The 15,775-nt window shown below is 29.9% G+C and overlaps 1 protein-coding gene across 1 annotated transcript; it reads right to left on the minus strand.

The window, feature by feature from the left end:
- Window positions 1-2,738: 2,738 nt before the first annotated feature.
- Window positions 2,739-3,806, minus strand: LOC119665723. Its single transcript, XM_038074959.1, has one exon. The coding sequence runs from the start codon at window positions 3,804-3,806 to the stop codon at window positions 2,739-2,741; it is 1,068 nt and encodes a 355-aa protein (XP_037930887.1).
- Between the last annotated feature and the right edge of the window lie 11,969 nt (window positions 3,807-15,775).

Genomic DNA, 15,775 nt, shown 5'->3' on the forward strand with positions numbered 1-15,775 from the left:
CATGTCTTTACTGGGACTTTCGATAAATTCACCTGGTAATCTAAGTGTCGTGCCATAAACCATTTCTGCAGGAGTCGCCTTGATGAAGTTTTTGTGTTTTGTGCCAATTAATCTCGTGGGTTCATTGAATAATTTTGACTCGAATTGTCGACCTTGGTCGGTTATTATTTCAGATGGCACGCCGTAATGTGCGATCCAACCCTCCAGTAATGTTGCCGCCACTGTGCTTGCATTAATATCAGCCATAGGGATAGCAACTGCCCATCTGGTAAAACGATCAATGCCCGTTAAACAGTAGCTGAATCCATTTGACATTGGTAATGGCCCTATGATATCGATATGTAGTGAAGAAAATCGTTGCTCTGGTAGCTTGAAACTACCAAGTATTGTTTGATTATATCTGGATACCTTGGTACGTTGGCATGGATGACAAGATTTTACCATCTTCGTTATGTCTTTTTTCATGCCTGGCCAAACGAAACGCTCACATATTTGTTTGATTGATGATTTACTTCCTGGATGCCCCAGATTGTGTATCGCCCGGAAAACTTGCTGTCGATGTCTTTGAGGAACCCAGGGACGCGCTCGTTTAGTTGACACATCGCATGCAATTGGATTCATAGAGTTTGGCATGCTGATCCACTTGAGTTCCAACGATGTCTGATTTTTGGTTAACAGGTTTTTTAATTCAGCGTCGTCTTTCTGGCTCTCAGCTAACTTGTTGAAATCAATCTGTTGGCAGCCATTTATTTCTTTAATACATGAAAGTAAATCTGTTACGTTGTTATTTTTTCCGGCGATGTGTTGTATGTCTGTCGTGAACTGTCCAGATGCCTTAACTGCCTTGGAGATGCCTTTTCAGGTTTCTGTTGAAACACAAATATGATAGGCTTGTGATCCGTCAAAACTGTGCATTTTCTACCTTCGATCATGTGCACAAAGTGTTTAATGGCTTGGTAGATGACAAGCAATTCTCTATCGTATGTGCTGTATCGTTTTTGAGTGTCGGTTAGACGCTTTGAATAAAAACCGAGAGGTTCGATCTGTCCATTTCGTATGTGGTGTAGTTCTGCACCTACTGCTGAGTTGCTTGCATCGACGTGGAGCACCAGTTTACCGTCTGTGGTTGAATGTGCTAATGTACTTGCATCTGCGAGTGCTTTTTTGTAAGTTACAAAAGTCAATTTTGCATCTTCTGTCCATTCTTTTATTGCGGTTTTGTTTTTAATTTTAATAGTTTATTGTTTTTTTATTATTAAGTTATTTTATTACTTATTATTTATTGTAAAGGTTTTTAAAAAACAACATATCTAGGTAAAAAATTGTACCATATATAAATGGTGACTTATAATTTATAAATTCAGTTATTAATATCATATTGCAATTTAAATATTAAAAGTGTTTTAATTTAGCCAATTGTGAAATAAGTGAGGATAATGATAACAAGTGCCTTGATGATGTGCTTTCTTCTTCTTTGATAAAACTCGATGAAAATAACTTTAGGGTGTCTAGTAACTGTGTAATAGAAGCCTACTCTGATCTAGAGTGCAATGACATCGCAAATTGCATTACATCAGATGCATTTTCCAATTCAAAGAACATAAATATTGATTTATTGTCTTTAAGATACACAATAGGGTACGTAGCTAAAAAAATACTTTTAAAACTAAATAGTGAAGCTTGCAATATAAACTTAAAAAAAAGGGATGAAATTTTGACTGCTCCAAGTGAGCTTTTCATCTACTATAAAAATTATAATTCTCTTTCAAATTTCGGTAACCTGTTTGCGCCATCAGAAAGTTTTTTCAATGTTTCTTGTAAACATGTCGAGGTTTTTAAAACTGTATTCGAAAATAAACCAGACGCAATTGGCATTAAAAGTTTAATAATAGAAATGTGCAAGAAAAAAACCCCTCAGTGGTTTAATGGGCCCTGTACAAACATCTAATCCAGCTTCTTGATTTTTTAATTCTGCTTTTACTTCGTAAGCATTGCTTGTGGGCCTTAGAGAAGTCTAAAATCAACAAACATTTCTATAATGAATAAGAAATATGTTAGCTCTACAATTCAAGTTAGCACTTAATATACATAAGATCAATTAATACAATTCTTATTAACAATAATGTAAAAGAACTTAGCCAGAATTTAGTCATAAAAATATATAGTGAATTTATATTTTTTTTGAATGTTAAGAATAAGAATATTATTAAAATAATTTGTATTATTAAATAACCAAACATTGTAAAATAGATAATTATATTCTTAGAATTAATTAAGTTAAGCAAGTGTCAAATTAGCGAATATTATGTAAATACATATTTTACATTCTTAGACTTAAATTAAATTGTAATATTGCAAATATTAGTAAAATAATAAAGAACAAAACATACAAAATAGTTTAATAAACAAAATATAAACATATTTAAATATACATACAAATTAAAGAAAACGAACATAATATAAAATGCATATATGTATATACATATGTTTTTATATCTATAGATAATTTATTATTTTAATTTATATATTTACATTTTAAATCTTCTTAATAATATAGATAATGCTTGCCGAGAGATAGAGAGCGTACCACTGTTGCGTACGCCTTAAGTGCAATTTTCAAACGAGATCTTCAAGCTAAAATTGCGTTTGTAGTTGAAAGTCTCGTGCGCCACATCACTCCCTCTCCAGTGACTGAGCGAAGCAATGTCACGATATAATTAGTGATCCTATGCCACTGATTAAACATTCTCCGCAAATCGAACTGGCAACCGAATTCGCCTGCCGCTAGACGATGTTTGAGTTTTCTTTGTATGTTGCTTCTGGTTATTTTCGTCTGCTTTTCGATGAGTACAAGCATGTCGTGCTATCTGATGTTGATTTGTTTCTTGCTCGTCATCACAGAGATAGGCAGCTTTGACCCGATCTATACTTACACGTACTGATTTGTCTTTCCGTAGAATGGTCATCAGCTTATCGTCGCGATCGGTTACCTTAAATGGTCCATCGTAAGGTGCTTTGAGAGGTAGTCGAATAGTGTCATCGCGCAGATAAACATGAGTACATTTGTTAAGATCTGGTTGTACAAATGTTTTTGATATGGAGTGGTTTGCCGTAGGTACTGGTCTTAGTTGCTCGATTACGTCTCGTAGTGATTGTACGAATTCCGAGTTGGACATGTCTTTACTGGGACTTTCGATAAATTCACCTGGTAATCTAAGTGTCGTGCCATAAACCATTTCTGCAGGAGTCGCCTTGATGTCGTTTTTGTGTTTTGTGCCAATTAATCTCGTGGGTTCATTGAATAATTTTGACTCGAATTGTCGACCTTGGTCGGTTATTATTTCAGATGGCACGCCGTAATGTGCGATCCAACCCTCCAGTAATGTTGCCGCCACTGTGCTTGCATTAATATCAGCCATAGGGATAGCAACTGCCCATCTGGTAAAACGATCAATGCCCGTTAAACAGTAGCTGAATCCATTTGACATTGGTAATGGCCCTATGATATCGATATGTAGTGAAGAAAATCGTTGCTCTGGTAGCTTGAAACTACCAAGTATTGTTTGATTATATCTGGATACCTTGGTACGTTGGCATGGATGACAAGATTTTACCATCTTCGTTATGTCTTTTTTCATGCCTGGCCAAACGAAACGCTCACATATTTGTTTGATTGATGATTTACTTCCTGGATGCCCCAGATTGTGTATCGCCCGGAAAACTTGCTGTCGATGTCTTTGAGGAACCCAGGGACGCGCTCGTTTAGTTGACACATCGCATGCAATTGGATTCATAGAGTTTGGCATGCTGATCCACTTGAGTTCCAACGATGTCTGATTTTTGGTTAACAGGTTTTTTAATTCAGCGTCGTCTTTCTGGCTCTCAGCTAACTTGTTAAAATCAATCTGTTGGCAGCCATTTATTTCTTTAATACATGAAAGTAAATCTGTTACGTTGTTATTTTTTCCGGCGATGTGTTGTATGTCTGTCGTGAACTGTCCAGATGCCTTAACTGCCTTGGAGATGCCTTTTCAGGTTTCTGTTGAAACACAAATATGATAGGCTTGTGATCCGTCAAAACTGTGCATTTTCTACCTTCGATCATGTGCACAAAGTGTTTAATGGCTTGGTAGATGACAAGCAATTCTCTATCGTATGTGCTGTATCGTTTTTGAGTGTCGGTTAGACGCTTTGAATAAAAACCGAGAGGTTCGATCTGTCCATTTCGTATGTGGTGTAGTTCTGCACCTACTGCTGAGTTGCTTGCATCGACGTGGAGCACCAGTTTACCGTCTGTGGTTGAATGTGCTAATGTACTTGCATCTGCGAGTGCTTTTTTGTAAGTTACAAAAGTCAATTTTGCATCTTCTGTCCATTCTTTTATTGCGGTTTTGTTTTTAATTTTAATAGTTTATTGTTTTTTTATTATTAAGTTATTTTATTACTTATTATTTATTGTAAAGGTTTTAAAAAACAACATATCTAGGTAAAAAATTGTACCATATATAAATGGTGACTTATAATTTATAAATTCAGTTATTAATATCATATTGCAATTTAAATATTAAAAGTGTTTTAATTTAGCCAATTGTGAAATAAGTGAGGATAATGATAACAAGTGCCTTGATGATGTGCTTTCTTCTTCTTTGATAAAGCTCGATGAAAATAACTTTAGGGTGTCTAGTAACTGTGTAATAGAAGCCTACTCTGATCTAGAGTGCAATGACATCGCAAATTGCATTACATCAGATGCATTTTCCAATTCAAAGAATATAAATATTGATTTATTGTCTTTAAGATACACAATAGGGTACGTAGTTAAAAAAATACTTTCAAAACTAAATTGTGAAGCTTGCAATATAAATTTAAAAAAAAGGGATGAAATTTTGACTGCTCCAAGTGAGCTTTTCATCTACTATAAAAATTATAATTCTCTTTCAAATTTCGGTAACCTGTTTGCGCCATCAGAAAGTTTTTTCAATGTTTCTTGTAAACATGTCGAGGTTTTTAAAAATGTATTCAAGAATAAACCAGATGCAATTGGCATTAAAAGTTTAATAATAGAAATGTGCAAGAAAAAACCCCTCAGTGGTTTAAGGGGCCCTGTAATGAACATTTAATCCAGCTTCTTGATTTTTTAATTCTGCTTTTACTTCGTAAGCATTGCTTGTGGGCCTTAGAGAAGTCTAAAATCAACACACATTTCTAAAATGTATATGAAATATGTTAGCTCTACAATTCAAGTTAGCACTTAATATAAGATCAATTAATACAACTCTTATTAACAATAATGTAAAAGAACTTAGCCAGAATTTAGTCATAAAAATATATAGTGAATTTATATTTTTTTTGAATGTTAAGAATACGAATATTATTAAAATAATTTGTATTATTAAGTAAGCAAATATTGTAAAATAGATAATTATATTTTTAGAATTAATTAAGTTAAGCAAGTGTCAAATTAGCGAATATTATATAAGTACATATTTTACATTCTTAGAATTAAATTAAATTGTAATATTGCAAATATTAGTAAAATAATAAAGAACAAAACATATATACAAAATAGTTTAATAAACGAAATATGAACATATTTAAATATACATACAAATTAAAGAAAACGAACAGAGTATAAAATGCATATATGTATATACATATGTTTTTATGTCCAAATGAGCATATTTATAACCAAAAGAGCGGTTGAGTGTGATAATGTGCACATATCAATGAAAATACAGTCTCTTTGCACACATATAGTAAAAGGACTCAAATATTGAGTAATTCCTGGGTTTTTAAAAAACCAGTAGAACAAAATTTTTGTGACTGATATTTTGTTCGACATGCACACTCTATGTGTATATACTCTTTGGTTCTAGGTATCTATTAATGGGTACCCAAATCACTCAAATCTCTGCCGACGTCGCTTCAGTCGTTTTTGCTTCATACCAAAGAAGATTTTGCAATATTCTCTGCTTCATAGGTTCAAGAAATTTTTATATTTCTTTTTTGTGTTTTTTGCTCTTTGGTGTTGTTATTGCTTCCTTGAATTATAATGTAAGTAGTAAAAAGAATTATTCTCTATTTTATATTCATTCTTGCCTAATTACTATGTGTTTAAATATGGACATATTTTTGTATGTCATTTCGGGGGCAAGAGATATCAAAATTTTATTTGCAGCATTGAAACAATTTTTCATTATGATGGCATTTGAAGAAAGAATTATAATTGTTTTCGTAATTAATTGTTATTAGGTATGGAGCCTAGTATGGTTATTAATATGGAGCGCACTAATTTCCAGACCACCTTTCAGGTATAATGTATGGCGTGTTTTTTTTTACATGGTGTCCCCAGGATGCCTAGTCCATGTTAACGAAGAAATTTTGTTTAGAAAAAATGATATAGAAAATTGATTTTTTTTACTATTTCAAAGTTTGTTTTTATTATTTCTTCACTATTTCGATTATAATTTATAATCGTCCTTAAGAATTTGAAGAACTTTAGTTTTTTATATTAATATACATTAGTATTTTCGACAATAAGATTTTTTGCATATAAATGATAAAGAAATATATTATCACACATAAATAATTGGAAAATAGAATGGTAAAAAAGAAGAAAGAAAACAACCTGCAGAAGATTTTCCGAAAATATTCCTAAACCTACCTAAAATCCTACCACAACAAGGCCCAATGACAAAACGACACAAACAACGCTCAGGAATAGAGGAATACCACCACCAATAAGAGAACACATTTGTTAGTTCTTGACGTTATTAGATATATATATGATACATTATTTTTTATTGTTTATATGTATAAATTGCTTTGTTTAAAATATTAATGTATATTAACACAAAAAATTATAAATTGATCAATATCCCGTGAATAACCATAAAAAATAGCGAAAGTTTCTACGTAATAAATATTAATATTTACATATTTATACATATTTATTAACACATGCTTATTAATAACTATCTTAAAATTAATTCACTTAAACTATGTATTTTGAACAAAATAAATAAATAAAGTAAGTAGTTATGGTAATAAATAAATTATAAATAGATGTTATTAAGCCTGTATTAGGGCAAATTTGTAATATAAGGTCATATAACAATTTATGCCTTAGTCGATTTCACTTTCTCTACCATCCAAAGGAATTGCTTACGAAGTAATATAAGCAGAATAAAGTCCAGCAATTCAATTCGATGAAGTCTGCAGGCCCCAATAAACCAACTCGGTAAATTATGGTAAAGTAAACTAAAATTTCCTAGCGTTTTTTGCACTGCACTTACATATGTTAAAAGTTTTCAAATTTATTTATTTTTTATTATACATCTTATAAAATGTTCCCAATGGTAATATCAAATTTACCTAATTTACCATACTCGAAATTCTGGTAAATACCAACATTCGCTGCCATACGTACATAAATCATTTTCCTCAATTTACCATCAATTACTCGAACTCGCACACGGTCAATTACATACAATTATCTTATTTTAGCTAATACTAATATAATACATATAACTGTTATTATATCTGATTAAAACAAAAAATTGAAATTGGTTGCATTTGCTTCAAATGTTCCTAAAATAAAATCAAAAAATATTCATATTCTTCCAAATAAAAGTACATATGTTTACACCAAAAACTAATTTGACTCTTTTCTTCGTAAACAAGCAAATCTGTTTTTTGTTTTCATTTTTGTCCTTCATTCATGAATACTAAAATTTTGAGAAATACCAAGCATAAGCGCGGCCGATCTAGCAGCATCGCAGGAAGAAGTAAAATCTTCACTCCACCCTCCCGTGCCTGTTGCTGAAAATTTAAAAATTGAGTCATTGTGACTCTATAATATTCTTACTCAATGGCTGCACCAATGTACTTTTCTATGAAAACTAAAGTATGAAAAGGAATGTGAAATATTTGACAAAAAACCGGTTTTTGCATTTTTGCACCAATACTTTTTACTTTGCGCTTTGCAAAAGTAAACTGCAAAACTTTACAAAAAATTGCAAATGATTACCCTGCAAATTTTGTATATGATTACTTTACACAAAACAAAATAAGTAAAATAAAAGAAATCGGTAATAAATAAATAAAAATAGTTTTAAAGGATTAATATTGATGCTCAAAAGAATGAAAAAAAATAGACATATAAAATTAGTTTAGGCAAATATTATTGCTGTTTTTAAAATAAATATAGTTGCTGTTTATCATTTGGCAATAGTTGAAGGGATATCTTATCTTAAATGCAATATTTTAAATTAACTATACTATAATTATTAAACTATAAGCTACTTATAAACTTAAAATTAAAATAAGTTCGATTTTATACTTATATATTACGGTTTATACTTATCTTTATACTAATAATTATATTTGTACAATATATATTTATATTGTACCAATTCCAAAATTTAAAAAAAATTAGAAAATATAAAATTAAGTAAAATAAAATATTTGAATAAAGTGTTCGTGTTGCTGTAAAGCTAGACTTTCTTTGTATGGTGACAAAGAAGCTTTATTAAAATTTAGAGGGGTTTTGAATAACAAAGAAAGAAATAAAGGACAAACACAAAAATTTATTTTAATTTTATTGAAGTTTGGCTGACCATACAACGCTGTTTCGAGTATTGCCAAGTACTCTTCATCAGTGATCTTCCAAACAATAAAGCTGTAGTTTATAAGCTCGTTCTAATTTAAAGCACGGCAAGTGCTTTGGTTGGTGTCACTAATTAAATAAAAATAAGTGACAATAAAACATGGAACTTGAGCATTGAAAGTTTGTGCAGCCTTGGCTTCTTGTGGTTAAACACGATTAGTCATTGCTTCTAATTTGACAGGCACGAGTTCTAAGCCTGTCACTTGCAGTCCAAACAAATTATATACGGACTATAAACTAATTAAATAAAATTCGATTATTTCCAAAGACCACTGATGAAGAGTACTTGGCAATACTCGAAACAGCGTTGTATGGTCAGCCAAACTTCAATAATATTAAAATAAATTTTTGTGTTTGTCCTTTATTTCTCTCTTTGTTATTCAAAACCCCTATAAAATAAAATATAAAAATTAAATCCATAAATTTCTTATATATTCATTTTTATTAAATAAAGTGGTTTTTTTTAAATTAATATAACAACTTTTTTTATATATTATTTTTAAATTTAAATATGCCTTTGCTTCTTGGTATAGTTTTGATGATGCTTTCTTACGTTTTTTTAAACTCATTAATACGTACTATGCATAAATCATGTACTCTTAGCATCAAAATATCAAACAAACAAAAAAAAAATATACAAACAGAAACGAAATGCTTTCAAAAACGAATACAAAATGAAAGTGATCTAATTTTTTGGTGCAACGCTTTGCTTTGCATTTTATGCAAAAACTCTGTAATAAAATCTTTATTTGCAAAGTGCAAACTAATTTATCTTAAGTTTTTGGTGCAACGTTTTTCACTTTTACTTTGCACAAAAAAGTCACTCATAAGTTTTGCAAAGTGCAAAGTGAAAAGTGTTGGTGCAATAGGGCTCAGATCAGTTTTGACAAGAGTTCAATAGTGTCTCCTTTCTTTTGAAGATTGAATTAAAAATATTAAAAGTTGAAATTTGGAATTAAAAAATATTAAAACTTGAAAATCGAAATAAAAAATAGTAAAAGTAGAAAAATCGAGAATACTAAATTCTAAAATTAAAAAAGATAGAAGATAAGAATTATAATTTAAATTTAGTTTAAAATTAAGATAATTAATACTAAAAATTATTACAAATAAATAGAAACAATGTTCATTTACTGTGTTTCAATTCTATTACGCGTGCCCCAAAACATAATTATATAGTAATGTGGTTGCACACGTTAACAAAGTAGAAAATAAAACATATAAGGTTTATGTTCGATTAAAATATTGTGTTGATATTTAGTTTTAGTTCTACTTTCGTAATTAAAACACTTTGTTTACTTTGATATAACTTTACTTTTATTTTAATTAATTAATCATTTTTGATATAACTTTATTTTTATTATAACTTTTTATCTTGTAACATTACTGTGAACTTTTATAGATCACGTTCTCTTGGCCACCATAAAACAACTGTCTTCTTAAACTTAACTTAAATCTTACAATAGCTTCTTTATTTATTTAGAAAGCTATATCTATCTTATTCTAACAATATTTACTTAAAACTAACAAAGTATTTCTTAACTTTAATTGGTTAGTCTTATTTTATTTATTTCCTATATATTATCGACACATTACCTAAGACAAGAAATGCATAGCAAGTATTTACTGTGCATTTGCTTGTCATGTGTCTCATATTCACATGTGTTCCGATTTGTGTGGTCTCAATATATTTGACACCACATGAGCTCTTAACCGAATTTTAAGTGGCAAACAATTTATGTCAGAAGTATCGTTTTCTGACTCATGCCATTCTGACATCATGTTAGCTCTTTTAAATTAGAACACAAGTGGTTTAAAGAATACGACTGTAATAGTCATCAAAGGCGGCCTTAACATTGAGTAAGGTCAACCATAGATATACCATTACACCCTTACCCTTCAAAGAAAAAAAATATTTATGCATAGATATGTAAATATACATGTAGGAATATTTTTTTTTGTATGAAAATATATAAGTGACATTAAGCTCTCTCCCAACATCATTAAATTGAACAAAAAAAGAACTTGCTGCGCTAAGCAGGTAAAACCTTTTTTTAGTCAGTCGTAATTAAGCTTGCATCATACAAGGTACAAAATAAAATTTTTATACAAAAATCAAAAAATCGTTTTTTATTAAAAATTGTCACTGGCGCAGTCGGTAGGATCAGTGAAAATGATTCTTTAAGAACTTACAAACAATTAAATATAAAAAAAATTTCTTCTTGTAAAATAAGAAAAAACAAACAAACGAAATTTTGCAAATGTTCGTGATATTTTAAGTGCCGTAGACACAAAAAAAAAAAAATACAAAAACAAAAAAAATTTATTTAAAATTTTAATTAAAATTTAATTTAATTTAATAATTAAAATTTAAATATTGTAATTTGAATTATAATTGAATTCAATTCGATTCTCCAAACAAACAAAACTGTAACTTATAAAAAAGTTTCTTTTTTTTAAATAAAAAACAAACTGAAATTTTGCAAATGTTCGTGATATTTTAAGTGCTGTGGACACAAAATACATACAAAAACTAAAACTATCAAAAAAAAATTTAATGCAACAGTTAAACCTTGAAACGAAATAACAGGAATTTAACTTTAACTGTAGAAGCTGATCAAGAACCTAGTAAAGAGAAAAAATTATATTCAGAGAAGTAAAATATTAAACCTTTTTTTTTTAAAAAAAAAATAATAATAAATAAAACGAACTTTGCGTTTCTAATTGTGAAGCTTTAAAGTTTTAAATTTAAACTTGAAATTTATTAAAATAAAACAAACCAGCAGTAAAGACTTAGAATAACAATTTTTAAAAAACGAACGTTGCGTTTCTAATTGTGAAGCTTTAAAGTTTTAAATTTAAACTTAAAATTTATTAAAATAAAACAAACCAGCAGTAAAGACTTAGAATAACAATTTTTTTTTCTACATGTTTAAAAGTAATTAAGAAAAATTACACAAATCAAGAACAATTAATTAGTTATTATCTTTAATCAATTCTGTTTTTAATATTCATAACTGTTTTAAAAATATGGTTTATTATTATATAAATTGATGAATCCGACAAAACGATTATAAAAAAAAAAAAATCAAATCAAAAATTTTTAATCTCAAAAATTAGTCAAAGTTAGTCAATGTGTCGTATATCAGCAGCAACAGTAAAAGAATAAAAAATTATTCTTATAAATAAAAAAAAGGAAATACAAAAAAAAATATAATAAATCAAAAGTACAAAATATTCCTAATTTTTGTGCAATTACGGCAGAGTTTGCTACCAAAACTTTCCACAAAACGTATACAACAATTTTTAGAGGATCTAACATTGTCACTATCTAAAATCAGTTGTCCAAAATGACCGAAGAAAAAACGAGTGTTAACACCGTGATTGAAGGAAGAGAAAGAAGAGATAGAACGGTGGCAGGTGTAAAACTGATCGCTCCATTTGATGGCGACAATAAATACCTGGGACTGTATATCGATAGCATCAACGCAATCATACCAGAGTCTTCATCTCTTACGGGCGAAGAAAAACCATTCTACTATCAGTGCGTAATTAGCACTCTTCGTGGAGTAAGAAGAGAACAACCAACTTGTTGGGAGGAGTTGAAGGCACATTTGATTGATGAGTTTACGGATTCCAGTCCACTCACAACGCAACTGCTATTAGTAAGTAATATCAAATTTAAAGGTAAAGTTAGAGAATTTTGCGAAGAAATTAATTCCGAAATATGTAAAGTTAGGGATAATATTAAATTAAAAGAAACCAACATAACAAATATTAACTTCTTGCTCAATGAACTAAAAATGTTAAGTGTAAAAACACTGAAAAAGGGACTACCCTACCACTTAACGGCTCTAATTAATGCGAACATGGCTGCAGACGTTAACTCTGCTATAAAAATTTTAAAGGAGAATGATGAATATAACAATATTGTAGTTGGGAAAAATATTCATTATAACCAACAATCAGGTTCTCAACTCAATAACGTTAGAAACTCGCATCAAAATGTATGCAGTATTGATCATTATGGTAATAGTTCCTATAATGTACCATATAAGAACCCTAATAAATATCACGGTTCGCGAAACCAAAACTTTAATAGAGCTTCGGAGGTTGATAACGAAAATTTTCGGTTAGAAGCCCCGGACTCTTACCAAAAATAGAATTAAAATTACAAAATCAAACCTTTGAATTTCTTATTGATACAGGTTCATCAGTAAGCCTTGTTCAACCCAATATCTTAAAATCTCCAATATTAAAAGTAAAACCAATAACAGTATCAACAATAACAGGGCAAATTACATTAACCAATATTCAAGAGGTTTATAATGATAAAGGAAAAAATTATTTGAAATTTTATGTGTGTGACCTCTCTAAAAATTATGATGGTCTTCTAGGTTTCGATGTACTTCAACAGCTTCAAGCGAAAATTGACGTTGTTCATAAAAATGTTATATTAAACAATATTACTTATAAATTTAAAAATAATTTCGATAATGAAATTAAAGAACTTCACTTCAATAGCAATGCTTATGAACCGAAATTTAGACTAAATCATTTAAATGATGAAGAATTAAGCGAAATAAATAAGATATTAAATAAGTTTGAAAATTTATGGTATAAAGTAGGCGATAAATTAACATTTGCTAATAAAATCAAACATCGAATCAACACAACTCATGATGATCCTATATATGTTAAGTCCTACAGATACCCTGAAGTCCACAAATCAGAAGTCGATACACAAATAAAAGAAATGTTAGATCAGGGGATTATTTGTCACAGTAAATCGCCTTATTCTGCACCAATTTGGGTGGTGCCTAAGAAGTTAGATGCTTCAAAAATTCAGAAATGGCGAATCGTAATCGATTACCGTAAATTGAATGATATAACTATTAGTGATAAATATCCGATACCCTTAATGGATGAAATACTTGACAAACTTGGCAGGTGTTTATATTTTAGTACAATTGATCTTACAAAAGGATTCCATCAGATAGAAATGGATCCAAAGGATAGAATGAAAACAGCCTTTTCAACTAGAAATGGTCATTTTAAATTTTTGCGTATGCCATTTGGGCTAAAAAACGTTTCAAAGATTGATGAATACAATCTTGGATGGATTAATTGGGAAGGAATGTTTAGTATATTTAGATGACATAATTGTTTTCAGTACTTCACTCCAGGAGCACATTAAAGCTCTCGATAGAGTCTTTAGCAGATTAAGTGAAGCTAATTTAAAAATGCAATTGGATAAAAGCGAGTTTCTTAAGAAAGAAGCCGAATTTTTAGGGCATATTGTAACCCCAGAGGTAATCAGGCCAAATCCAAATAAAATCAAAGCTATTTTAAAATATCCACTACCGAAAAATGAAAAAGAAATTAAACAATCTTGGGACTAGCTGGGTTCTATAGAAAATTTATAAAAGATTTTTCTAAGATAACAAAACCCCTAACTCATTGCTTAAAAAAAAGCAACAAAGTCAATATAACTGATAGGGAATATAACAAAGCGTTTGATACAATCAAAATCTTAATAACAAAAGACCCTGTTTTGGTCTACCCAGATTATAAAAAAGATTTTACACTTACAACAGATGCTTCAAATACTGCACTGGGTGCAGTTTTAAGTCAACAAGGTCGGCCAGTTTGCTTTGCTAGTCGCACCCTGAATGAGCATGAATCACACTATTCTACCACAGAAAAAGAACTGCTCGCTGTTGTTTGGGCCACAAAGTACTTTCGTCCATACCTCTTTGGCAGGAAGTTTGTTGTAAATAGTGATCATCGCCCACTTCAGTGGCTTCACAACTTAAAAGAACCCATCTCTAAACTGCAAAGGTGGAAATGGAAACTAAATGAATATGATTTCACTGTGAAGTATATTCCAGGGAGAGAAAATCATGTGGCAGATTCTCTGTCACGTATTCAAATTGAAGAATGTAATTTTGATGAAATTCCATCTGATATTGCCACCATTCATTCTACATCAGATAGTCAAAACTTTATCCCAATTGCGGAAAGACCACTCAATGTCTTTAAAAGACAGTTGAGATTAATAAGATCTAATGAAAATAGTACACATGTAGAGCATATATTCAAAAATTGTGTTACCACAATTAAATATATAGAATTAAATACTGAACAAACAAATGACATTATAAAGTCATTTTTACTAACTAATACCATGGCTATTTTTATGCCAAATAATGAAGACTTTTTAAGATTTCAAAATATTTTCAAAACCTTGGTTTGCAATAGACGTCATAAGATTCTGAGAGCAAGTAAGGAACTGGAAAATATTCCTAATTACACCGACTTTAAAACTAAAATTCTTGAAATCCACTTAGAAAGACTTCATCAAGGAATTGAAAAAATTATATATCAATTCAAGAAAAGATATTATTTTCCTAACTATTTTAAAGAAATTACTAAAATCATCAATGAATGTGATTTGTGCAATCGATGCAAATATGACCACGTTGCAAACAAAATGCCATTTAAAATCACTCCTCCAGTTTACGAAATTAGAGAAAAATATGTGATAGATTTCTGGGAATGGGAAAAAAAACATTTTCTAACATGTATGGATTTGTACTCAAAATTCAGTACAATTGAAGAAGTACAAGCATTAAATTGGCTAGAAACAAAGAGAGCTCTTATTAAAATATTTAACACAATGGGACCTCCTAAAGTATTGAAAATTGACCAACATCAATGCATTAATAACGTCAATATAAAAGAATGGTGTAATGAATTAAATATTAAAATAGAAGTTTGTACTGGAAAAACCGGTATAGCAGACATTGAACGTTTCCATAAAACCTTGAATGAAAAACTTAGAATAATTAACACCTCAGATGACAGGGAACTAAAATATATTCAATTCGAACAATCCGTTTTCACATATAATCACACCATAATACATTTTACTACTGGTCAAACTCCATATAACATATTTTTTAACCGATTACCTCCAGAATGTGACCCACAACTCATTAAAGAAAATAGAATTAACAATTTAAATAAAACACGAAAAGAAAATTCGATAAATATTGGTTTAATCAACGCTGAAAATGTGAGAAAACGTCTTGATAAAACAAAAAA

Source organism: Teleopsis dalmanni, chromosome 1 (assembly GCF_002237135.1).
Source record: "Teleopsis dalmanni isolate 2A chromosome 1, ASM223713v2, whole genome shotgun sequence".
NCBI classification, from domain to species: domain Eukaryota; kingdom Metazoa; phylum Arthropoda; class Insecta; order Diptera; family Diopsidae; genus Teleopsis; species Teleopsis dalmanni.

What these genes read in the sequence shown, in the direction of transcription:
- LOC119665723 (XM_038074959.1), bottom strand. Translation starts at nt 3,806, where the DNA reads ATGCCAAACTCTATGAATCCAATTGCATGCGATGTGTCAACTAAACGA.